The sequence below is a fragment of the Protomyctophum bolini genome, assembly GCF_963924005.1.
Source record: "Protomyctophum bolini genome assembly, chromosome: 4".
Taxonomy (NCBI): Eukaryota; Metazoa; Chordata; class Actinopteri; order Myctophiformes; family Myctophidae; genus Protomyctophum; species Protomyctophum bolini.
Window position 1 is genome coordinate 38782501 of NC_137865.1, and position 25074 is coordinate 38807574.

General features: G+C 41.1%; 3 protein-coding genes across 4 annotated transcripts in view; all 3 read left to right on the plus strand.

Annotated features, from left to right (window-relative positions):
* LOC308314055 (uncharacterized protein) overlaps positions 1-25074 on the plus strand; it is a 236247-nt gene that overhangs the window by 45875 nt on the left and 165298 nt on the right. The gene's annotated exons all lie outside the window — the stretch shown is intronic.
* Positions 1-25074, plus strand: part of alkbh3 (alkB homolog 3, alpha-ketoglutarate dependent dioxygenase) — a 39767-nt gene that overhangs the window by 12609 nt on the left and 2084 nt on the right. The window contains exons 9-10 of one of the 2 annotated variants that reach the window (XM_080760989.1): positions 228-326; positions 5368-5520. In XM_080760989.1, the coding sequence (XP_080617115.1) occupies positions 228-326; positions 5368-5487 (219 nt within the window). In that variant the 3' untranslated portion in view covers positions 5488-5520. Of the gene's footprint in view, positions 1-227; positions 327-5367; positions 8261-25074 lie in introns of those variants that run through there. The other variant, XM_080760988.1, reaches the window with a different exon arrangement.
* On the plus strand, positions 22527-25058 carry LOC308314572 (kinesin-like protein KIF2A; the record flags this gene model as incomplete). Its single annotated transcript, XM_080762202.1, has 1 exon — positions 22527-25058. The coding sequence occupies one exon, from the start codon at positions 22527-22529 to the stop codon at positions 25056-25058; it is 2532 nt and encodes an 843-aa protein (XP_080618328.1).

A 25074-nucleotide genomic window follows, 5' to 3' on the forward strand; every position in this document is an offset into this window, starting at 1 on the left:
TCTGAAAACTCACCTCTTCAGGCGTATGCAAAGGCTTAATACTTATGATCCTTGTTCTTTCTTACTGTAAATTGCTCTGGATTAAGAGCGTGTGCCAAATGCCTAAATTGTTTTTTAACTTGGTATCTGTCTGAGCTTACGTCTCTGTTAATGAACGCTACATGTACTGTTATTTTTCATTAGTGAAAGGTGTTATTAGCTAGCATGTATGTGTATGTGCCACACAGGAGGAGAATGGCGACTATACCTATGTGGAAAGGATCCGAGTTCCTCTTAGCCATGGCTCTCTATTGCTAATGGAGGGGAACACACAGGATGACTGGCAGGTAGGCCACAGTACACCAGCACAAACACAGACACCAACAACATGGCAGTGGTTCCCAAACCTTTTAGCTCGAGACCCAAAAGAGAGATTAGATGTTTACCCGGACCCAATAGATTGGCTATTTTCACTACTTCTTAAAGATGGAGTGCCATAACCCCCCCCCCCCCCCCCCCAAGAAAAACAAAACAAAACATGATCATCGGTTACTATGATTATACTATGATTTGTTTTTTCATTTAAAGTATACAGAAAGTGTTAAAAGTATGTTTTTATGTGGCCACACCCACCAGTTCATTAAGTATACCTGGTTTTCACCTTAGCACCACCCACCTGAACTTAAGTCTCGCTCACAGCAGTCTCATTTCGAGACTTGTGAATATTATATTATATTATAAAATTGAGTAATGTTAACCCCATAGACACATACGAAACAGAAAAAGTACAAAAATCACTGCACTCCATCTTTAAACATTTAATTTCTAATTTATGGAATTTTATTTATCAAAGTAAAAAGTATTTTTACCGGATGTTTCTCTGTGCAAAGCCTTCTTACAACTGGCCCGCCAGGATTGGTTTAAAAACTGTGATGTGGTACCAGCATTAGACCTGAGGTGGAAAGCCTCATTCAGAATCAGATTAGCACAGGAGAGACTAATGTATTCCTAATAATAATATGTCATTTTCATTTTTCAGCTTTATTGGCTACGGGTGTAGGATTTTTAATCAGACATAAAAGTCTGTAAACATTATATTACACACAATGGCGAGCCATGATATCTTACACAAATAGATTAATTAGCCAAATTACAATGTGTGCATTCTTTGCATATGCTTTCTCAATACATTATCAGTTTTAGGATTTATTAGGATATTGGTTTTCACAGATACTGTGTGCGCAGGAGGTGGGCGCTGCATCCATGTGTCTGTTACTTAAGTTGGGTATATATATATATATATATATATATATATATATATTTCAGAACATTTCAACTCAAATCATTGCTTCTGGGAGGGTCCCTGGAACAACATATTTTCATATAGGGCTCCGCAGCCAAATACAGATAATTCTGGGGTTCCTTGACATGTAAAAGGTTGAGCACCACTGACATAGAAACATGGGTTTTTCAGAAAACCGTCAGGATTTAGAAGACGTCCTCGAGTCTAAATGGGTTAAGTACAGTAACGAAGTACTTCGTTACTTCCCATCTCTGCACGTCAAGCATCTGGAACAGAACAAAGACGAGCTTTTATAACAGAAACGAGATGCCATGGGATCTAATAATAAGCTGGCATGCCTTCATGTGGAACTTGGACCTCATGTGACCAGTCTACCAGTCGTCTATGATGTAATGACTTCATATCTGGCCATGGTTTTGCTCGATTCGGCGAGCCATTCATCTCAGCTAATAGAGACAGCTTGGCTCTGAAAGATGCCCGGTGTTGTGTGTGCGTGTTTACTCCATAGCGATGATTTGATTGGCTGACGGGCTTAAAAAGTGAGGATAAAAAAGTAGGAGGGCCCCTCCTATGCCTGAGCAAAAGCCGGAATGACGTAATTTGACTATGATGTAGAATTTTCACTATGACATAAAATTATCCCATTCATTGTCAATGGGAGTTTAATGTTTGTGTAGGACAAAGTTTGTGGACAGGACACACACTAAAAGCTGGACGCCCCTCATAAATAGAACACAAAACAAAAGAGTGAAGTTTTACGGCAGTTTCTGAGATTAGCTCCGGACAGACAATCGCACACACACATGTGCACACACACACATGTGCACACACACACACGACAGGCCTGTGTTGTTTTGCAACACATGTTGCGACAATGCATTTCATAGCATTGTGAGCTTGTAGGGGGAGGGGAAAGGAGGGGGCTAAGGTTAGATGGCTGGGGCCAGTGACAGTCAAGAAAGTATATAGGGTTTAAGTAGTTAAAGCTGTCTCTCTCAACCTCACCTCATTAAACAAATAAACGAATACCGTAACCAAAATAAGCCACAATGTTTTGCTGTTCCTAAAGTAACCTCATCGCTCATTATAGTCATTCTCTGCTCTGCCTCAGAAAAAAGAGAAGTTACTCTGCCATTTTTGGCCTGTGACAGTGCCCCATAACCTAAGTCTGCTGGGTTCCAGTGTTTGTGTAGCCTATCCTCTGAGAATAAGTAAAGATATGAAATCCGGGGCGTTTTTACTAGCTTGAGAATGTGTGTTGGAGGGCAAACTGCAAAAATGAACGATGGGCATGATGTTAGCAGGACATCGACAGTGATTGAGGGAAATGAACTAGAACAGTAATGCAGTAATGGCAGTAATGGCAGTAATGCAGTCAGAAACACAGGACAAAAAATATATAATTAGGTTTTCAAAATGGTTTTCAAAATGACCAGATCTACCAGCTCAAAATGCATTGCTGTGAGGTACAACAAAGTATGAAAAAGGGCTCAAGCGTATATAGAGAAGACCCGCCTTCTAATGAGAGCGCAGAATCTGTCTTGGAAGAGCCACCCATCGACTAATCTAATATACGGCAACCTTCCCCGTGTTTCTTCACTAGTCCGATCCAGAAGAAAACAGTTTTCCGGCCACTGCTACAGAGCTGACAATGAGGTTATATCTTCCCTTCTTCTCTGGAGTCCTGCCTCAAAGCAGACCAGAGGTAGAAAACAGTTGTTCCCTGATGTCATCGCTAGGGACACATGCCTCAGTATAAGCAGGAACTGGGGATGGAAAGGAAGGACCGGGAAGTCTGGCGTGATATTGTGAAATCCATGATCTCGACCGTGGTCGAAAAATGATAGAGAAGAAAGAGAGAATCTCATATGCCGGGGTGACGTAGAGAAAGGATTGAGCTAAAACAGCTCTAGTTTTCAAATGGAAACATGTTTCTTCTTCAAACACATGAAAAAAAGAGATGTACAGGAAGTGAGACGTTATGTGTTTAAAATACATCTAGTATACTGTATACTGTATGTGCATAGGATAGGAGATGTACAGTGAAGTGAAGGATTATGGTTTATAATATGTTAATATTGAGTTATGAGTTATATGTTTTCCTCCCGACAGAGACCAGCCTTCTGTGAAGTTGTTTACACAAAGTTCACCTACATTTGCTGCTACAGGGAAAACATTTGCACATGTACATAATGATACTCTTTTATTTGTTTGCTCTTTATTGCACTCTCTTGATATTATCTTTTATTTGCTGCTGTTATAATCTATGCTGCTGCATTGTCTGAAGGAAGACAAACAAAAACAAGTTTTACTCTTATGTACCTGTACAGTGTACACAAGACATAACAAAGTACAACCTTGAAAAATGACAGACTAGAGAAGAAGGCCAGGTACGGTTTTATAGAGCAGTGGGTCTAGTGGGAAGACGTCATCTCTCCTTCTAGTGCTTTCCAAGACATACCTCCTGTCTCTCTGGTGTCCATGACACTACTGCATTCAGTTCACTGCACCTCAGCCAGCAAGAAAGGGATTTGAGCTAAGTCATAAACATTTATTCAGTCTGTCCATGTTGGAGATGATCTTAGCTTGGCATGGCCAGACTAATGTCACTGCATAGATATTAATCTGGAACTTTGGTGTGGAAGATTTTGTTCAAAAAAGTCTTACATTGAATAACGGGCTCTGATTGGTCACCCACAACTCTGGGGTGAGCTAAATGTAGACCAATCTCCCCAGGGATATTTTTTCTCCTGTGGTAGAGTTGGTAACAAGACTACTCGCCCCATTTCTGTTTTCCTCCCAGACTTTTCCCCAGTGAGGGGTGGGAGAGACTGGACAGCAGACGGCTGGACTTTGAATTTCTCTAACTATAAACTTTCATGAGAGCAGACAGCCTAAGTACAAATATAGTTTAAGTCTGTTATTTATAATTTAAGTCTGTTCACAGAAGTTGTTGTAGGATAATGTGGGGATTATCTGACGAGGTACCATTTGAGTGGGCAAAACCTTACATATACTAAATAATACTAAATTGTTTATAGGGTCAATATAAGTAAAATAATATAGCCTTTCCACAGGAGTATCTTTTTATATTTTTCCAAAAAGAATACAAACAGCCAATAGCATATTACAAAGTTATCCCCCTCACTGGGGAAAATTCCGGGAGGAAAAACGGGCAAGCACCGGGGCGAGTAGTCCAGTATTCGTAGAGTTGGCTGCGACGCTCTATACTTGACCTCCTGTAGGTCATGTGTGTTTGTGTCATTGATGTGAAATGGGTGTGTGAGGACAGACATTTGCCCTGAACTCTGTTTCATATCCAGGCACCACAACACTGGACTATGTTGAATGTTGAACTAGTTGAGCAATTCCCTAGACATCTGTGTTTGTTTTGAATTTCAAAAGATCATCAGTCTGATAGGTTTACATGGAAATACAATACAGGCCACAAGTTGTGTCAAAAGTTGACAGTCTGTCCTATCACCTTTTGTCCTAATTTTGCAAGTGTGTGTTTGTGTTGAAAACACCAAAACAAACTTGGGCTGTGACACGCAGTACACATGCATGCACGCACGTCGCACGGAACTCCACAGGATTATTGACATTTGTATTTTAATTTTGCTATTTGTATTCCTATTTTATCCTGTTCTTATTAAAATAGTAACTTTCTATCTTTTTATTTTATTTTGTATTGTTATTGACAAGCTTTAAGGAAGCGTTTAATAGCTCAGTTTTCTCATGGTAATCATTGCTATTGTGTTTGTTCTGTAACAGGGGTCGTCTATAGTCTATAGCTAGGATTATTGATTACTATCAGTAATATAGCCATTACATTTTATTTCATTTTATTGTTTTAAAATGGAAATGTATCCTATCAGCAGGTAATTTGACCTTCCTTGCTTCTTTTCTATAACTCCCTCTCTGTGTCATGCTCTGTCTGTCTGTCTGTCTGTCTGTCTGTCTGTCTGTCTGTCTGTCTGTCTGTCTGTCTGTCTGTCTGTCTGTCTGTCTGTCTGTCTGTCTGTCTGTCTGTCTGTCTGTCTGTCTGTCTGTCTCTGTGTCTGTCTCTGTCTCTTCCCTCACAGCATCAGGTAGCTAAAGAGTACCATGACCGTGGCCCTCGCATCAACCTGACCTTCCGAACCATCTACCCTGAGCCAGAGTGCCACAGACGGGGTACCAAGCTCCGCTACACCGCCCAGTGACCATAGGCTCACCTCTTCACTGATGGCAACCAGGTTAGACTCAGTAATGTTAGATACAGACTGACAGGTATACAGTTTTACCTGGAAGGTAAAGAGGGCTTAAATTATGCCACATGCTGTCACGTTGGATTTTTGATAATTATGTAATGATAAAAGTCGCCACTATTCACACTGAAGACATTGGAAATGGGTTTCTTCAAAAGCTGAATATATGGGATATGAAGTTGTCGGATTGTCATTTGTCAAGAGAGACATTTTGGAGTCGGAATATTGAAAATGAATACTGTATATAAATACTTCCTAATAGTTGCTTGAACCTGGTGGAAACAATCCGACACACATTATGTCTCCAGAGAAACGTACATTTTTGAATGGGATGAATATGTGGCAGACCGAAACTTTAAACAAATCTTCTAAATCCTCCAGTTTTCTGAAAAAAATATTTTCACGATTTTTCAAAAATAGCAGACCTACCTAGCTCGTAGCGTGCCACTCGGTGGCGTGCTATGAGCTTGTAGATCTGCTATTTTTCAATAGCTAAATTATAACATAATGTTTAAAACACCAAAAGGGGTTCCCGCCCAGAATGGGTTAAACTTTGTCACTTTGAACCAAATGTTGACTAATATTCAAGATGACAACTGACATTTGATTTCCTTGAGTATCTTAATTCACATGCATTTGTATTTTGTACATTGCTGTTTGATAACGGCATTTCTTACTGTATATTCCGGGTCAAGGGAAAAGTTTACCCTTTCCCCAGAGTTGCTTTTTGACCTGAAACTGCACTTAGTTAATTTAATATTCTTTGCTTATGGGTGTTCCTCTGGGAGAACGAATATACAGTGTGTAGGAGAAGGAGCAAGCAAAGTGAACGATTAGTTCTATTAATGGGAATCACTCAGTTCTGAGTTTTGCTGATGATGATGTTACTTTATAAAAACATGGTTTTTCAGGAAATGGGACAGGTTCTAGTTCATCCTAAAGTCCACTTGGAGCAGTGTTTTTTTTTTTACCTACACTAACTTTGGGGCTCAAAGCAGTTGGAATAATAATGATAAAAAACAGTTTACTGAAGACACTGTTTGTGTATTATAAGTCATAATATTCAATATGGTATATATATACACATATTGTCAATTCTCTAAAATTGTAAATGGCACATGCAAGCTCACAACTTGTGTGAGCTATTCATTGTACGACAAATTATATAATAGGGCTTAACCCATTTAGGCCTAAGGCTGATTCTAAAAACGCCTCTAAATCCTGACCTAAGGTTTCTGAAAAACTTCAAATATTTATATAGCAGCATCAAAAAATTTACATTTTTGAATACTGTACATACTGTACAGAACCCAAATATGGGTGCCCGGCCTGAGGGGGTAAGATACCAATAGGGAGTTCAACCTTATCCTCTGTTGCCAAAGCTTTGGTGTATGTTGTGTGCTGACCCAAAGCCTTGGTGTACGTTGTGTGCTGACCCAAAGCCTTGGTGTACGTTGTGTGCTGGACCGATCGCAAAGTGATATTCACTGTTCAATCGAGTCACAATTTATTTTGTAATATTAAAGCCACACATTAAGGCCTCCTTGTGTTCAGTGGTTTTGAAATAAACAAGGTAATAGTTGTGATGAGGAGTCATGTCTCGTGTCTAAAAAAAAGAAAAACATTTAACCACTTTTCAACCTGCTGACTGAATAGTGTGTCGACCAGCCAGAGACCTGAGTCACATCTTTCCCTCCCTCTGCCCTCAGCTTCCTGTCTCTCGCCACTCCGAATCAAGCAATAAACTGCCCAAAATAACATTTAACATTTAATGTCAAACAAATGCACAGTGGCTGGCGGGAATGAGACGTACGCATATTGACATTTTCCTATTGCCAATATACTGTAAAATGTCAATGGGTTCCATCCTCGGTGAGAAATGAGAATGCCCATTAATGCCCTAGTTGGTAGGTAGTACAAGAGTGTCTGCAAAAGTAGCGAAAATGGCTGATCTACAAGCCCACAATGTTTCCACCGCGAAAGTGACATTAATACAACTGCTATTCAGAGCTGTTATTCCCAGTCCACCCTTCTATTCTGAACCTTTGTGTGTGGATGTGATAAGACTAGTGTTTTAACAGAAAACAAATGCTTACAGTAGCTCACATTTCAAGCCACGGTCATGTCATGCTCACAGCATCTGCTCAGTCTCATGTCTGTCCATACATTGTGAGATTCGATTATTTTTTAGCCAATGCATGGCTTTTGAAGATTATGGCAGCCAAGTCTATGGGAATTTTAATGTTTGTTTAGAGCATTTATGAGTTATGACATAAATCGTTTGCCAGTCAAGTCTATGGACTTTAATGTTTTTAGGGCAGTAAAAGACGATGTAAGACGTCATATGGCCAGTATAAATACATCTCACGCCCCTCACTTCACACAAGTGTGATTTTTCTACCCAATTTAGTCGTTATGCCAATGAATTCACATATCTGTGTTTTGTCACTGTTATGTTGTATCCTACTGACTCTCCTTATTTACCGTATTAGAGCCTGTCGTGTTTGTTTCAGAAACACTGCTATGCAGTACAGTAGTTTGAGATACTGTACTGCATGATGATGTTTCATAACTGGTATGTCTGGAGACATTAGACCGCAGAATGGACCTTCTTTAACGGAGTTCATCCAAAAAATGACTTATTTTCTATCAATTACACACCCAATAAATTAAGCCTCGAATTCACAGAGATATTTTTATTTTTGTCACATTCCTAAACCAATAATTTGATAACCTTGAAGCGATTGACCTGCATTTGAGTCTCCCCTGGTCATCAAATGATTGGTCCAGAAATCCGACAAAAAAAAACAAAACAAGGCTTCACAAAGTGTGTAATTGATAGAAAATAGTGTCATGTTTTGGGTGCCTTTAAGTGATAAACCCTCTCTGTGTTTCTGAAGAACGTTCGTGTACACAGGGATTGCACCCCGCTGTCCTTATATCGTGTTCAACTACATGTTGACACACATTATAATTAGACATCCGAGTGACTCAGTTTCACTGCTATGTGCCATGATGCCAATCATTCAACATCCATCTGGGTTATAAATAGTTGTTTGTGTGGTATTGATTACTCGATGAGAGGCTTTCCCTGTAATCAGCCTTACTGTAATCACCCTTTCCCAAACAGTGGGTTGGGACACACGTTTGGGTCGTGTTCCCATTTTAATGGGTTGCGGGTACATTTTTTCCGTTTCCTCCATTTAGTTTTAATGTATTATTTTCAAAAGATAAAAAAAAGATTGTCAAAAGGTTTCATAAATGATTAATGAATAAATAAAGAAACCAATTCCATTTAAAAAAATGCATTTGCGACGTGTTGTGAGCTTGGAGATATTTTCATAAAATTCTCTTTTGGGTCTCGAGCTAACCCCAAAGTGGGGTCCAGGGACCGCAGCTAAATGATAATTAATTAGGAACCAAACAGACCCTTATGGGCCTGTAACTAATTAACTGTAATTAAATGGGGGTCCGTAGACTAATGTATCAAACTGGGGGTCCTTGACATTTTACAGGTTGATAATCACTGCTAGAGCCGTAAAAATCTTCTCTTATGGGCGGTCCTTGGCATATATTTTCAAATATATGCTGTGGACCACCCACTGGCTAATGAGTGTCAATTTGTGGGTTCTTGACATGAAAACGTTTGGGAATCATTGCTGTAGGCCACCTGACTGTCAATGTCAAGGCTGTGCCATTCCTGTCCAGCAGATGTCACTCTCTCATGATCTGGCCCTCATCTATGTCACAGTTCCATCTATACACCCTCACTCACTTTAGATTTTAACCATTATACTTTAGCTATTCAAAAATTGCAAATCTACAAGCTCATATTGTGTCACTTCGTGCTGCGCTACAAGGTTGTGGAAATTCGCGCGAATCTTTGAATTCATTATTCAAAAATGTTCTGCCTGGAGGGGTTTTTGATATTTTTTTTGTTTTCTTGCATGCATAAATCAGTACTATTGAACACCCTTTATGTCTGTGTGTTGGTTAAAACAATATTGAACCAATGAAAAGTAGTAAAAAGTGAAAGATTTTAACTCAAATCTTTGCTTCTGGGGGTCCATAGTCCATACTTAGAACTAAATATTTTATGATGGGGGTCCGCAACCAAATACATATACTTTTGGGGGTCCTTGACATGAAAAGCGTTTGAGCATATATAAGCATATATATCTATAGTTATTAGTAAAACCGTTCGGATTTAGAACGAAGACATTTGTAGAATCAGGTCCTAATAGGTTAAGACCTACAGTCTTAATTCGACATGCTCTCTGACTACACGTTGTATAAACGTTGCATAACGTCTCCCAGCCAGGCCGTCGTGTACCCTCAGCTCCCCCACTGAGCTGCTTTGTCTGACTCGTGATAAGATCCGACCACACCGCTGATTTGTTGCTGAGCTTAATGAAAGTCCCAATGTTTTCCTCAACTCTGTTGGCAGTGCATTATGGTTCCTTAGGGTGTTCTCCTCTGCTACTGACGAAACACACTTTCTTTACACACATGCACACGCACACACACACAAGTGTACACACATGCACACTACCACCAACTTTCCCTGTAATCCCAATGTGTGCGCGTGTGCATGCACGCACAATCTTGCTTGGAGTCAGATTACTGTATGGGAGGTAGCATCCTACATTATGTCACTGGTCTTTTGTTAGTGACATTTGATCCACTCCATCATTTAGATGGGGACCACCTGGAACCCCCCTCAAGGACCACTGATGGTCCCCGGGACCAGTGGTTGAAAACCACTGTTTTGTAGTGTTCCACAAGTTTTGCCTTGTGATCAGAATAAACAGTTTTAAGACACGGTCACACGTCTGTTTGTTTGTTGTTACTGTCAACATTTAATATGCTCTGAAACCACTGCCCAGCTGCCATGCGTTCCTTTGTTTATCTCCCTGATCCTGACACCTGTTTGTGTGAGACAACGGTGATCTGGTTTCCTGGGATTACTTGTTATCTTCCACTGGCTACCAGAGCTGCCGTCTGGATCACCCCAATTAGACTCGACTATACACTCAGTTTACTTTTTTTAGCGTTAGGGTTCCTGTTACGCTTACCGTAATTGATACTATGTTGTAAGACAAAGTATAGATTAGGCTTTCGGTTTTTATATACACACAATTATGAGACGTACAGTAGGAGCCGAGGGAGGGAAGAAATGACATGCGTTCTATATGCAGATGAGAAGATGAAACCAAAGTCCCAAGAGGTGTTGACAGGGTGGCATCATGGAGGCCTAAGCCAAATGGAAACTGATTGAAAACGGATAATGGGAATAACTGCTCACTGTAGATACAAAAACAACAGAAGATTAATTCATAAATTACCTAAACAACAGCGCATCGTAATACATGTTATGTAATGTGCGCTCTATGCGCTGGACAGACAGAGGTTTCCTCATTTAGGAGAGTAGGATGAACTTGGATTCATATGAACGAGTGCAATGACACTAGTGAATAATGCCAATATTTGTGAACCAATGTAAAAAAAAGAAAAACGAATTATGATTTGATTTATTATTATTATTGAGATAGGATAAACATGGCATTCATGCTGTATGATATGGATTTCTAGTCATGTCACTACAATCAACGAGTTTAAATGCAGCAATATTCATATTGCATGAGCACAAACAAAACACTACTAAAGCAATAATACGTAGTCAAAACTGTATTAACTGTAAAACACAAATACATTTCCGTGTCCGGGTGCTTCTGTGTTTATTCCAACACGTTTTATTTAGGGCAGTGGTGCCGACAATTTTTCTGTTGTCTTGAGAAATTATTTTTAAGTATTTTTTGTTGAAATGAAAAAGGTTAGTGTAGTATTACTTACTTATTAGTTCCCTAATGCAAAATGGGTCAGTGTCACATAACCACCTGAACCCTAGTGCTCCCTACATCTACAAATTTGCGTTATGTTTCTGTCCTAAATATAGACAATGGTTTCCCCCAGTGTATGTACATGTGTGCATCTTTGTACATTTTGTGCATGTGCTTGTGTGTGTGAGTGCCCTTTACTTTACTAGACCATTGAATTAATGAATGGGTGACAATTTATGTTTCTATCAGGCACCCTGCAGTCAACAGACCATAAACAGGAATGTTACAATCGAAAAGAAACAGCAAGCCGGAATAGAGATTTGATATACAATCTGTACACAATGTTTATCGTTCGTTGTCTGTTTGCAAGTCAAAATGCCAATAACCGTAATCCAAAAAACGGCGACAGATTTCAGGAGAGTGAAGTTGCCATTAATTTGGCACCTCTGTGGTTTTAGTGTTTTCAAACAAATCTAACATTTCAACCTCCCGACTGTGCGTCCCGCTGGGCTCTGTGGGGCAGTGAGTCTGGGAACGAGCTGACCGATATGACCCCCCCCCATCTCTCACCCCTCCTTTCCTTGTCTCTTCTTACCTTTCCAGTCCTGTGACTCTGGCCTACATATATGTACTAAGGCTGAGCAATTCACTGAAAATCTAGGCTTTTGAAACCGATTTCCAGAACCAGTTACCAAATTATAACCAAACGATCAAGAAGCAATGTTTTTTTTTTACGTATCAGTAGGATATCAACATGACAAATTTGAATTCATTTTTTATATTGACTGAGTGTGATTAAGTACTTAAAGATTCATAAATAACGAAGTGAAAATCCCCCCCCAAAAAAAATATCTGCTAAAACAACTCCACCACCTCTCCCCATGTCATGCAAGAAATTGACAATATAAAGTCACAACGCCTAATTTGATGTGGCACTCAAAATATAAGGATTTTTTTAATTTCCTTAAAAATCTATATTTCTCATTTCCTGAACAATTTGCATTTTTCTTCCCGACAGCAGCGATGTGCTATTTAGAAGCAATTTTGGATATGCCATTGCCTCCAGGCCTCCTCTCTCTCTCTCACTCCACTCATTCTGTGTTTGTATCTCTTTTTCTCCTCACTGGCCTCCTTGACAGCCCCCCAACTGGTCAGGACCAGTTGGGGTGGCGGGCTGACTTGTTCTCTCACTGGCTCATGACTTGTTTTGGTTTGTCTTTTGTGTGTGTGCGTCAGTCCTGTGTTTATGCAAAGCAAAGTTTCCCTGACCTCCGAGTTTCATTTTCACCACTGCCCCTCTGACACCGTGGTTCATTCTGTACTCTGTCTAGTCCAGTGGTTCTTCCAACGGCATAGCGAGGCTCACTGCTGTGCCGTGGGACAAGTCAAAGTGTGCCTCAGGATTTTGTGTCAACCACACATTATTATGTTATCATATATAGTACAACTACTGTAGGCTTTTGATTGATTGATTGAAGTATTTATTAACAGTTTGCAGAATTACAGTACATTTCAAGCACAAACTCAATAGGCCTGTCACAATGATTACATAATCGCCTAATTGCAATAATTTGAGATAATCGCAATTATTCTTGCATAATCGTTGATCGTTTCCACATTGAAAAATGTCCATACAGTTTCGTACATTTTTTGAAAATAGTGGTGGGTGAGTGTTAAGAAAGTGGTCAATGGTGTTGTGTGTACCCGGAGTGACTGACAGACATACTTACGCACTTTTCTTGTAAGAAATAGGCCATACTCACAATTTTGTGAAGGCTGCAGATGATCAAAACCCTGTTTGACAGTCATTGTCACATCATTTGTACCTAATTTGGTGGAGGGGAAAAAAACCCACATTTCTGCAATAGTGACATTTATAGCATTTGTGGTGCTCCCTATTCCGAAATCGTTGTTGTTTAGAACCCTTTCGATTTGGGGTAGGTCGGACTCGTTTATTATTTGTGGCATTTGTATGTAAAACAGACCTCTCCCACAAATCTAAATGATACATTTAGCTACGAGTGAAACAGACACATAGAGAGTGGAGAGAACACAACTTCTGCATCTAAATGCTAGAATTACATATTTAAATATAGTTCTTCTTGCTGAAAGTTCTTTCGTAATTTCTTGTAAACAGATTGCTACTACTAATGCCTATTTATTAATAGATGTGTCTATTTTTTGGTCTAGAATGCTGGGTCAAATGTCAGTAGGCAATGTCAACATCTCTGACCCACATCCCTGTCTCACACTCTGTGTGTCTGTCTGTCTGTCTGTCTGTCTCTTGCTCCCTCTCTTGCTCTATCTGTTTCTGTTATTCACGCTCTCTGACTGTTGAGCAATAGCCATCTGTCTGTTGTGTTACAGTCACCTCTTTCCTGTGTGACTTCTGTCACCCCAGAAGTATCAGTGTGATCATTAGAGGCTTGTTGAGGACTTGGCTAACTTGATTATGATAAAATAATCACTATCTAAAATCGGTACATGGAAGTCGACCAGTCTCCCACTTGTCTTGCCATTCTCGACCCATTGCATTGTCTTGACCGTGCTGCAATTTCTTTACCCTTGAAGCTTTTAACACAAAAAAGAAATAAAATAAAAATAAAAAATAAATAGTAGGTGAACCAAGCCAATCTACAAGCTCACAATGGGTTGCAACACTACTCGTTGTGCTATTTTTGAAATGTGGCGTAAGCGATTAAATTGGCAAGAAAACTGAAACTTTGCTGGTACATTTCCATGATTAGGATTCAACGCATAACAGATGATAGACCGAAATGGGCAAAAGGACGTAAAGCCACTTAGACCACTTAATCCTGGACTAAATAAATGTTGCTTATGGAGCTTATCCATATCAGTACCACGTTGTACCAGAGGATGTAGATTACAAGACTACAAACCATTATACTGTGTGTGTGTGTGTGTGTGTGTGTGTGTGTGTGTGTGTGTGTGTGTGTGTGTGTGTGTGTGTGTGTGTGTGTGTGTGTGTGTGTGTGTGTGTGTGTGTGTGTGTGTGTGTGTGTGTGTGTGTGTGTGTGATAATTTCTTGTTTTCTTCTCTTTTTTTAGGTTACTACAGGTTAGGAACTACATCCGTAACATTTCTCCTACTTTTGAGATAGCTTCATCTTTAATAATAATAATGTAGAACCAGACATGAAGGTGTCACATTATTTTAATGTATACGTATAAAATGTAAAAAAGATAGCAGATCTACAGGCTCACAATGCGTCACATCGCATAGTTAGGAGGCGGAGTAAGATTACTGAGATTACTTTACACCACTGGAAGATTCAAATGTTCTGATGATGTTGCTGTGTAGACTAGAGTCTAGTCACTAGACTATAGAGTGATGGAAATGTCTCTTTCTCTCCATGTACTTAGCTATGAATAGACATATCCCCAGGGAGTCTTCCTGGCGTGCGTGCGTGTGCGCACTGAGTGTCCCATAGCTACCACTCACTAGTGTTTTTGTGTAGATTATTTATTGTTTGTTTAGAACAACGTAACTATGCTCCTCGTGGCCTAGTTCTTCCCATCAGACAGCCTGGGTTCACATGCATTTTTCTCTGCAATGGTCTGAAAGTGTTTCAAGTATCAGCACACAGTTATGTTACATAAATACACTTGTCTTGTCGAGTGTACTTAATTTATGATGTCTGACTAACTTTTCACATCCAACTGCTCTCTGTGAGGCCTCCTCTCCTCTCCTCTCCTCTCCTCTCCTCTCCTCTCCTCTCCTCTCCTCTCCTCTCCTCTCCTCTCCTCTCCTCTCCTCTCCTCCCCATGGTGTGACATTTAGGCCCTGGTTGTCATGGTACCATAGGTATGGTACAGTAGGTGGTGCTGGTTAGGAATGTTTCCTGTGGCTCCATGTTCCTAACCTCCTGACCTCACAGATCCAACTAAAAGCTACTTGCTCCTCCTTTTCTTTCCCTCCCCATTTTCTCCCTCTCTAATTTTTGACCATGTTCCTCCTCTTCTCCTCTCTCCAATTGTCCTTTTATGTGCTTTTCTGTTGTTGTTCGCTTGGTGGACACAATCAAGTAACGACAAGGTCTGCCTCGTCAGACGCGGTGCTTGCGTAGTCTGACATTGTGTACCGTCCGTTTAGAGGCAAATATGTTTATAGTCATAATTTGATTGTGTTGAATTGACTACCATCGTGGTAGCACTGGTAGGGGACATGGATCATACAATGCTGCAGAAAATGCCTTTCTTAGCCCATTTAGACCTGGGTACTGATTCTGCAAATGTCTGCTAAATCATGACAGTCTTCTCAAAAACCCTATGTTTCTATATTAGTGGGGCTCACACTATTTCATGTCAAGGACCCCCAGAATTGTATTTAGCCGTGGACCCCCATCTGAATATTATATATTATTATTATAATAATGTTTTCCTGCAGGGACAAAGTTTTGAGTTAAAAACGTTCGTTCTGAAAGGAACATATATTCAAAGATTTGCGCCACATTTTCATGATTTTTCTAAAATAGCAGATCTACAAGCTCGTAGCATGGCACTCGATCTAGATCTGCTATTTTTCAATAGCTAAAGTATAATATAATGCTTAAAACACCAAAAGGGGTTCCCGTCCAGAATGGATTGGGGAAGTATCTGTGTAATTTTAGATTCTAGCGTTGCCTATTCAAAAAATAGCAGATCTACAAGCTCACAGATAAACACTTACATTCCCATTCTTGATTGCCAGTATTTTTGTACCTTTACTCAAGAACATTTTTAATTCTAGAGTATTTCTACATTTCAGTATTGATATTTTTACTTAACGGTAGTGCAAGTGCTTTTCTTTGAATATTGGCCCGGGCGGAAGCACAGAGAAATGATTTTTTTTTTTGTTTAGTTAATTTAAACCGGTCCATGTGACTCCTTTTCCACTCTGTGGCCCAATGAGGTTTCATAAGCACCCTGAGGCTCTCAGTGACCCAGGGTCTTGCTGTAATACAGTATCCACTCAGACAGAGAATGCTTCATCACTCTTCAGTCCTGGGATAGGGGTGGCTATGAGTTGAGAGGGAAACTGAAATTTACAACAAGCGTTGCTTACGGAACTCTGCTGCAGCGACGCTGCATGCCAATAATCACGGTAAAGCACACCCTCTCAGGGTACGCTGTAAGTAATGAGGTAGTGAGGTAGACAGACCGAGAATTATCCCTTCCAAATGAGTGTGTAACCACACCAGACCATTACAGTTTGGAGCTGCAGCAATGTCGGCTTTAACTGTCCTCTCCAGTGTTCTCCAGTGTGCAGTGGTTTACCATGGTCAAAGATGATTCCATTTTAATCTCGGGAGAGATGTTAATGTACATGTGTGCTGCTGTGAGTCCAGACCTTTAGTGAAGAAACGTTTTGTTAATGTACTGTCTGTACATGTGTGCTGCTGTGAGTCCAGACCTTTAGTGAAGAAACGTTTTGTTAATGTACTGTCTGTACATGTGTGCTGCTGTGAGGCAGACCTTTAGTGAAGAAACGTTTTAATCTCCTTGACTCCTTGACCCATTACTGGTCTGACACATGATAAGGGGCCGGTTACATGTTGGACCTTATTTGACATCATGGACCATCTGTCACTGTTGAGGTCACTTTCCCATTTTATTTACCACATCCATTCCCTGATCAATTGTGAAATCTCGTCCCACTGCCAGCGTACGATCACCCCTGCCACAGTGCCACTGCTCCTCAGTTTCCCCTCACTTTTACTGCCATTAACTGCATAAATTACCACCCACTGACAGCTTTTTCTTTTTCCTTAGTAGCTTTTAAGTAGTCACAGAATATTTATTTCCACTACAATTGCAGCCTCTGACCGTTGATAATCACAGAGCCGTTCACAAAAAATAAATACAAAATTAAATAAAGTTTGTCAGGCGGTCCGTGCGTTCTTTTGTTATGGTTCGTCGAAAATGCCATGCTGGGAGGACGCGGAAGTGGGCACACGGGCGGAGATAGAGGCATTTTTGAAATCCTCTAACGTGGGAGTAAATGGGAGCTGCGTTTTTGTGACCACCTGATTTCCTGCTTTCAAAGAGACTCAAACGGTGAATCATAGTTTAGCGAAGAGCGGCATCTATACTGAAAACACAGTTTGGACGTGTTATCTTAGATATACTCTAAGCTGTTATACACGTCATTGGCAGGGAATGGACTTCCACGCTATGTGGCGTACCTTTGGACGGTAAACTGCATTCTTTTATATTATGCCAGGTCGTGTCCTCATTATTAGTGACTATCTCCTCAGATTTCTATCTATTCCTCTGATTGTTCGTTGTGCAGAACAACGCGGCTGGCGTGCCCAGGTGCTTCCGGTTGAGGTCGGGTGTAGAGGATTTGTTGCTATGTCCACAACCAAGCTTCTTAAGGGGATGAGAGTGCGAGGACAGGCGTTCCGCAAAGCCGTCAAGTCGCTGTCAGAGGCTGCCGAATGAAGCAGCAGCTGGCTATGAATCAAGATAAAACTGCAAAATGAACATGGAGGGGTTGAAGCTGAGGGGGGCACACCTGGGACGTCAAGTGTCGCCGTTGAGCCCTTTGGAGGTGTCGTGGGCCTATCAACAAAACACCTATGAAAGAGGGTGCCCACCTGAGCTTTTACCCCTCCCTACCCCACTCGATGCCAAGTTCTGATTATCTAAGGGATTGTACTATCTAGTCCTATAAGCTCAACTCGCCAGGGCCACTGGAGAGCCCGGACTTAATGAACGAGGGATGATCAGGGAGAGGAGATGTATAGGAAGGAAGGAGAAGACAAATGCCAGGCTATTTATAGGCCTTCTATAGAAACACCAGCAGCTGTCAGACATTCAGTAGACAAAAAAACAATACAATAAAATGGAATAGAAATTGTATAAGTTACACTGCGCTTAATTGGTGACATTTCTTTCACTGTTTCTGAATACACCAAGAACAAATCTAAGAATGTTACTTGGCTAATTTAGTCTGTGTGAAAATGGGGAGTTGCCCTAAATAATGACACATACTCTCAGTCAACTCAAGTAAAAGTGGTTAAAAACAGAGAGAATATTGTTAATTTAGCATTCATTGCAAGCATTGATGTCTAGCTATTGAAGGTTGACCATGCATGGCCCATGCAGTCTTGGCTGTCTCTGGTAGAAAAACTAAGTAATACTTCAAGGATGTTGACTATGTGTCCTGCTCTTTCAGAGTGTCCTTGAGGTAGTCAATGAAACTTCCTGTTTCAATAATAACGCTCCTGATTACCTCTGCACTCTGACCCTTCTGCTGAAAAGCGGACATTTACGTACTGTATGCGACGTGTGATAGGATCCAGAAGGAAGCACACACATCTCCAGAAATTCTACAGTTGCTGGACCTGTAGCTTGTGATGCCTTATCCTTTATTGTCAGTGTGTGCCATTATTTAAGACCATTTCAGGTTGATCTCTCAAGACAGTACATATTCATTCATGCATCTTTGAAACTTTAAGACCCTTTTATGTTGTTATGGTTATGGAGAAAGAAAAATCACTCTAAGCCACCCCTTTTAGAACAACCAATAGCAGGTGCAAAGCTGAACTTGAACTCATTTCAACTTGAACTTATGGTATGCTTTCAAAGACGCTTCCAAGTTCCTGGATGTCATATTGTTAGTAAATATAATTTATTTATGACAGCAGCATGCTTATATTTGCTCTCTACAAGGAATTAAAAATATATAACATAACATAAAACTATATGACGTACAGGGAGTATATAGACGAATTCAGAAACGGGTCTCATGGTCGCAGCTTACGTATTTCCTGTAGGCGGACTCGACATAGCTGCGGTGGATATTTTGACATTCCGTTTTTTTTTATGTTGCCACTACTGTTGGAGCAGCCATAAACTACACAGGTTCATCTCGATGTTCTGGGCATCTTTGTAATGTTAGTGTTGGTAAAAAGCAGGTAAAAGAGTAACGTTTGAGGCACTACAGTCACTCTACCGTTCACTGTAGTAGAAGAGGTGCGCCTGGTGAGGGTTTAAACCCCGTAGCTATATCTGCTCCGCCTACAGGAAATACGTAAGCTGCGACCATGAGACCCGTTTCTGAATTCGTCTATAGCAGGGGTGCCCAAAAGGTAGATCGTGATCTACCAGTAGATCGCAAAGGCTGTGCAGGTAGATCACATGACCTGCCCCTAAAGAATATTATTTTAAATATAAAAACAATTGAATTGAATTAAGTTGACTTGATTGATTGACTGACATAAAAAAAGGTCCTGTCAGCTCAAACCCATAATGCAATACTTTGTTTTCCAAGAGTGCTGCTGCGCACAAATGTCGGTAGATTACAAATGAAATACAAAAAAAAACCTATTCCATATCTCCCCTTTCCCATTCCATGTGCATTTGTCTTAAATGTAATGCCAGCGCCCCTGGTATTACATTTAGATCTTGTTGAGCTGGTCATTTTGAAAGTTGCTCTCAGGTCAAAAAAGAGTGGGCACCCCTCCCTGGTCTATAGGGTTTAAGTGGCTAAAGCTATAACAGTTTAGTGAGGGGCTGTGGTACGACACACACCACTTATAGCACTACAACTCTGCATGTACGTACATGAGTTGCAAATTCATGATTCTCGAGTGTCACACACAAGGGATTCCCAAAGACACACCACATAAGACTCAAGTGTCAAATACTCACACAGACAACTAAACATGCACACACACACACACACACACACACACACACACACACACACACACACACACACACACACACACACACACACACACACATCCATGCAGGGGTGGTAATGAGCGAGTGTGTTGTATGATGTCACTTGACAAGCAGTTGGTATTGGGTCACCTTACATTGACTGAAATAGAGCAGAGAAATATTTGTGTGTGTGTGTGTGTGTGTGTGTGTGTGTGTGTGTGTGTGTGTGTGTGTGTGTGTGTGTGTGTGTGTGTGTGTGTGTGTGTGTGTGTGTGTGTGTGTGTGTGTGTGTGTGTGTGTGTGTGTGTGTGTGTGTGTGTGTGTGTGTGTGTGTGTGTGTGCGCGCGCGCGCACCCCAAGGTCCTTCCTGGAATGTGTGACTGAACACAAGCCATTTTAGAGCGTTCCGTCACACTGTGTAGGAATCTCCACCGCCATGATGAGGTCATTGTAACATGATGAGGTCATTGTAACATTGCGATACAGCATATACATTTAGCAGTCACTCTCGTCCAGAACAACTATGGCTGAGCAGGTATGGCACATAGTAGGGTCTTGAAATGGACATGACATGCTGCCACCCAGAGTGATTATCATCCTTGTTAACAACTTAAAGCTCTTCCAGGACTCTATCCTCGGCACCCTCCTTTTGAGGGGCACTAGCCCCTCCAACGTCTGCAGGCTTTCGGAAATTACGTCATATGGCAGCCAAGTCTATGGACTTTTAACAGTTCTACTGCGTAACCCGTGTTCCCCGCTATTTAATCATGTTAATCATATTTAATGTAAGACTTGGCTCACACAGTATAAATTTGACTTTGGATAGAATGACTAAGGAGAGGAATTCAGGGGATGTCTTGCTTGTGTCGTGTGGGTTACCACCGTAAGCCCCTAACAGATAACCATCGTACACCACCCAGTTGGTGGAGGTGCTAGTAGGCAAGATATGATATCATTGCTGTCGGGGAGAAACTAACTCTAAACTCCAAAATGTTCCAGGAAATGAAAAATATAAATTTTTAAAGAAATTAAGAAAGCCTTATATTTTTTAAAGGATGCAACACTGCCTCATCAAAGTTGGTGTTGTGACTTTAGATATTGTCAACTTGCATGAGAAGGAGAGAGGTGGTGGAGTTAGCTGTTTTAGCAGACAGTTTGAGGGTCCAATTGTGCTAGCAGTGAGCACCTTGACGAAGCCTACACGGTGAAACGCGGCTTGCGAATAAAGCAGCAAAATGAAGCATTAAGTCTTGTCCACGAGCATCGTTTTGGAGTGCAGTCCCTTCCTTTTTCTCTGGTTTACATATAAAATCACACCCGTGTGAATTGCGCTTATCATTATACATCATCTCATGAACAACTGAATTTATGTGATTGGTTAGCTGATTTGCTCGCCTACATTTCCCCTATCATTGTAAATGGTAAATATTGGGACGAGTGGGGACAAAATCGACATCATATTTGAGGCACATATGACCTAATTTCTCCTTTTATTGAACTGAATTGAACTCAATTCATGTTATTGGTTAGCCGATTTGCGTACATTTTCCCTTCATTGTCATTGGCATTTAATGTTTGTGTTGCCACAAATTTACTTCATAATTGGCGGTCATTTGACCTAATTTCTCCTTTCATCGTCAATGGCAAATAATGAGACGTGTGGGGTAAAAACTTACGTCATATTTGAGGCACATATGACCTAATTTCTCCTTTTATTGAACTGAATTTATGTGTTTATTTAACCGATTGGCTCATCTACATATGACGTCAATTTTCCCTTCATTGTCAATAGCATTTAATGTTTGTGTTGGCACAAATTTGTCATATTTGGTGGACATTTGACCGAATTTCTCCTTTCCTCAACAAATATCAAATATTTTTGTTTCATAAAATGTGTTTAAAATAGAGTATTTATGCAGAAATTGCTTATACAGGGGCGCCCGCTGGCCAAGTGGTCCAGGCGCATGCCACATATGACAGCGTGTCGTGTGTTCGAGTCCCGTTCATGACGACCTTTGCTGCATGTCTCTCACCCTCTTTCCTGTCCATATTCACTTGATATTATCAATAAAGACAGAAAGCCAAAAACAAAATCTTAAAAAGAAGAGAAATGGCTTATACAATATATGATATACAACGTGAAGTACTTTGTTATCCGCATGCTCAAGACGTGTTGCTGATGGACCCAGACAAACAAGATTGACACAGACAGGATTTGCCTCTTACAGAGCCAAGCCATATAAAAACAAGTCTGTTTGATCTCTACTAGCATACCATGGCACCCTATAGGTTGTAAACTCTGTCCAATCAGTGCGCAGCATTACACACCAACTTGGGAGAGTTTGGGGATATAAATCAATGTGTCAGCAATGCAGAATTTAGATGTTGTGAATATCTCTATGATTGAAGACCCTCTCACCACATGAACAGATTTATTTTTGCGAGTTAGGACACTTGGGTTTCACTTAATATTTAATGTAGAATGCATTTTGGGAAGATTGTTATCGGTACCTATGTGGAAATAAAGCGCAGTAATGGGCGGAATTGGAAGATTCAGAAAGTGATTGTGACCTCGCTGAATGAGGACAGCAACAGCGTGACAGTAAAGTGGATTGAGAATAACGGAGACATGAAAGAGAAAGAGGTTGACTTGTTAAGTATATTTGCTTTAAACCCAGATATGGCCCCAATTGTGGCTCCAGGTGCACCGACACCGTCTAGGAGTGACTCGGAAGAGAACGTAGTAAGTAAGGGGGATTTTCAAGCTAGTCCAGATGTCAAACCTCTGCCCAAAGCTGACCTGATTAGAAAAAACAGAATAATTGTTTGTGTGAGGAAGCGTCCACTGAACAAGAAGGAACTGATAATGAAACAGCTGGATATTATAGCCATTCCAAGTAAAGGCGTGGTGATAGTCAACAAACCCAGACAGAGGTTTGACATGACCCGCTACCTGGAGAACCAGACCTTCCGCTTCGACCACGCCTTTGACGACTCCACAACCAACGAGATGGTGTACAGGTTCACAGCCAGGCCTCTTGTGGAGACCATCTTTGAGAGGGGCATGGCGACCTGCTTTGCCTATGGACAGACAGGGAGTGGAAAAACACATACTATGGGTGGAGAATATTCTGGAGATAGCCAGGACTGGTCCAAAGGACTATATGCATTAACTGCTCGCGATGTATTTTGCATGTTGAAGAAACCCGACTATATGAAGTTGGAACTGCAAGTGTATGCAACCTTCTTTGAAATCTACAATGGGAGTGTGTTTGACCTGCTGAATGGTAAAGCAAAGCTGAAGGTGATGGAGGATAGTCAACACCAGGTTCAGGTGGTAGGACTACAGGAAGAATGTGTCAAATGTATGGAGGATGTTCTCAAACTCATAGAGGTGGGACACAAATACAGAATATCAACTAAGACTTTGGCCAACGAACACTCTTCTAGGAGCCATGCCGTGTTCCAGATCATTCTACAGAGGGATGGGAAGTTGCATGGGAAGTTCTCACTCATCGACCTGGCTGGGAGCGTAAGAGGAGCCAATGCATACAATGTTGACCGCCGGATTCGCCTGGAGGGAGCAGAGATTAACAGAAGTCTGCTGGCACTAAAGGAGTACATCAGGGCTCTGGGACGTAACAAGACTCATACTCCTTTTAGAGACAGCAAGCTCACTCGGGTCCTCAGAGACTCCTTCATTGAGGAGAACTCCCGTCTGTGCATGATTGCAACCATATCTCCTGGTATGATTTCATGTGAAGATACACGGAACACATTACACTATGCTAACAGAGTGAAGGAGCTGACAGTTGACCCCAACCAGGTAAAGAAAAGGCGTCAACTCAAACAGTTTCAGGAAGAGGACTCTCCAAGCAGCTCAAAGAGCTCGGAAAGTTGGCCCGTCAGCCACCAGCTGAAGCCCAAGGCTCAGCAATTGTCTTCTAAAGAAGATACATGGAGCCACCAGCCAGAGCCCAAGGCTCAGCAATTGTCTTCTAAAGAAGATACATGGTTGAGACTGAGTCAACTAGAGGAGGAGAATGCCACTCTGAGAGATGAGAATGCCAAACTCACCAATACAGTCAATCTTTCTGCTAGTCCGATGGAGGTTTTGGAAGGGAATGCCAACCTCGCCAAAAAACCTACCAATAAAGTATTTCTTTCTCACAGTCACAAGGAGGTTTTGGAAGAGAATGCCAACCTCGCCAACACACCTGCCAAGAAAGTATTTCTTTCTCATAGTCACAGGGGTGTTTTGGAAGAGGAGATTGTCAAACTCGCCAACAAACCTACCAAGAAGGTATTTCTTTCTCATAGTCACAAGAGTCACAAGGGTGTTTTGGAAGAGAATGCCAACCTCGCCGACAAACCTACCAAGAAAGTATTTCTTTCTCACAGTCACAGGGGTGTTTTGGAAGAGGAGATTGTCAAACTCACCAACAAACCTACCAAGAAGGTATTTCTTTCTCACAGTCACAGGGAGGTTTTGGAAGAGGAGATTGTCAAACTCACCAACAAACCTACCAAGAAAGTATTTCTTTCTCACAGTCACAGGGGTGTTTTGGAAGAGAATGCCAACCTCGCCAACAAACCTACCAAGAAGGTATTTCTTTCTCACAGTCACAGGGGTGTTTTGGAAGAGGAGATTGTCAAACTCACCAACAAACCTACCAAGAAGGTATTTCTTTCTCACAGTCACAGGGAGGTTTTGGAAGAGGAGATTGTCAAACTCACCAACAAACCTACCAAGAAAGTATTTCTTTCTCACAGTCACAGGGGTGTTTTGGAAGAGAATGCCAACCTCGCCAACAAACCTACCAAGAAGGTATTTCTTTCTCACAGTCACAGGGAGGTTTTGGAAGAGAATGCCAACCTCGCCAACAAACCTACCAAGAAAGTATTTCTTTCTCATAGTCACAAGGAGGTTTTGAAAAAAAACAAACCAAAGAAGAGTCGTTGGAAATTCTGGAAGTTCTGGAAGCCGGCTACTATGGAGACTGCTAAGCCCTGAACCCTTGGCAGAGGCT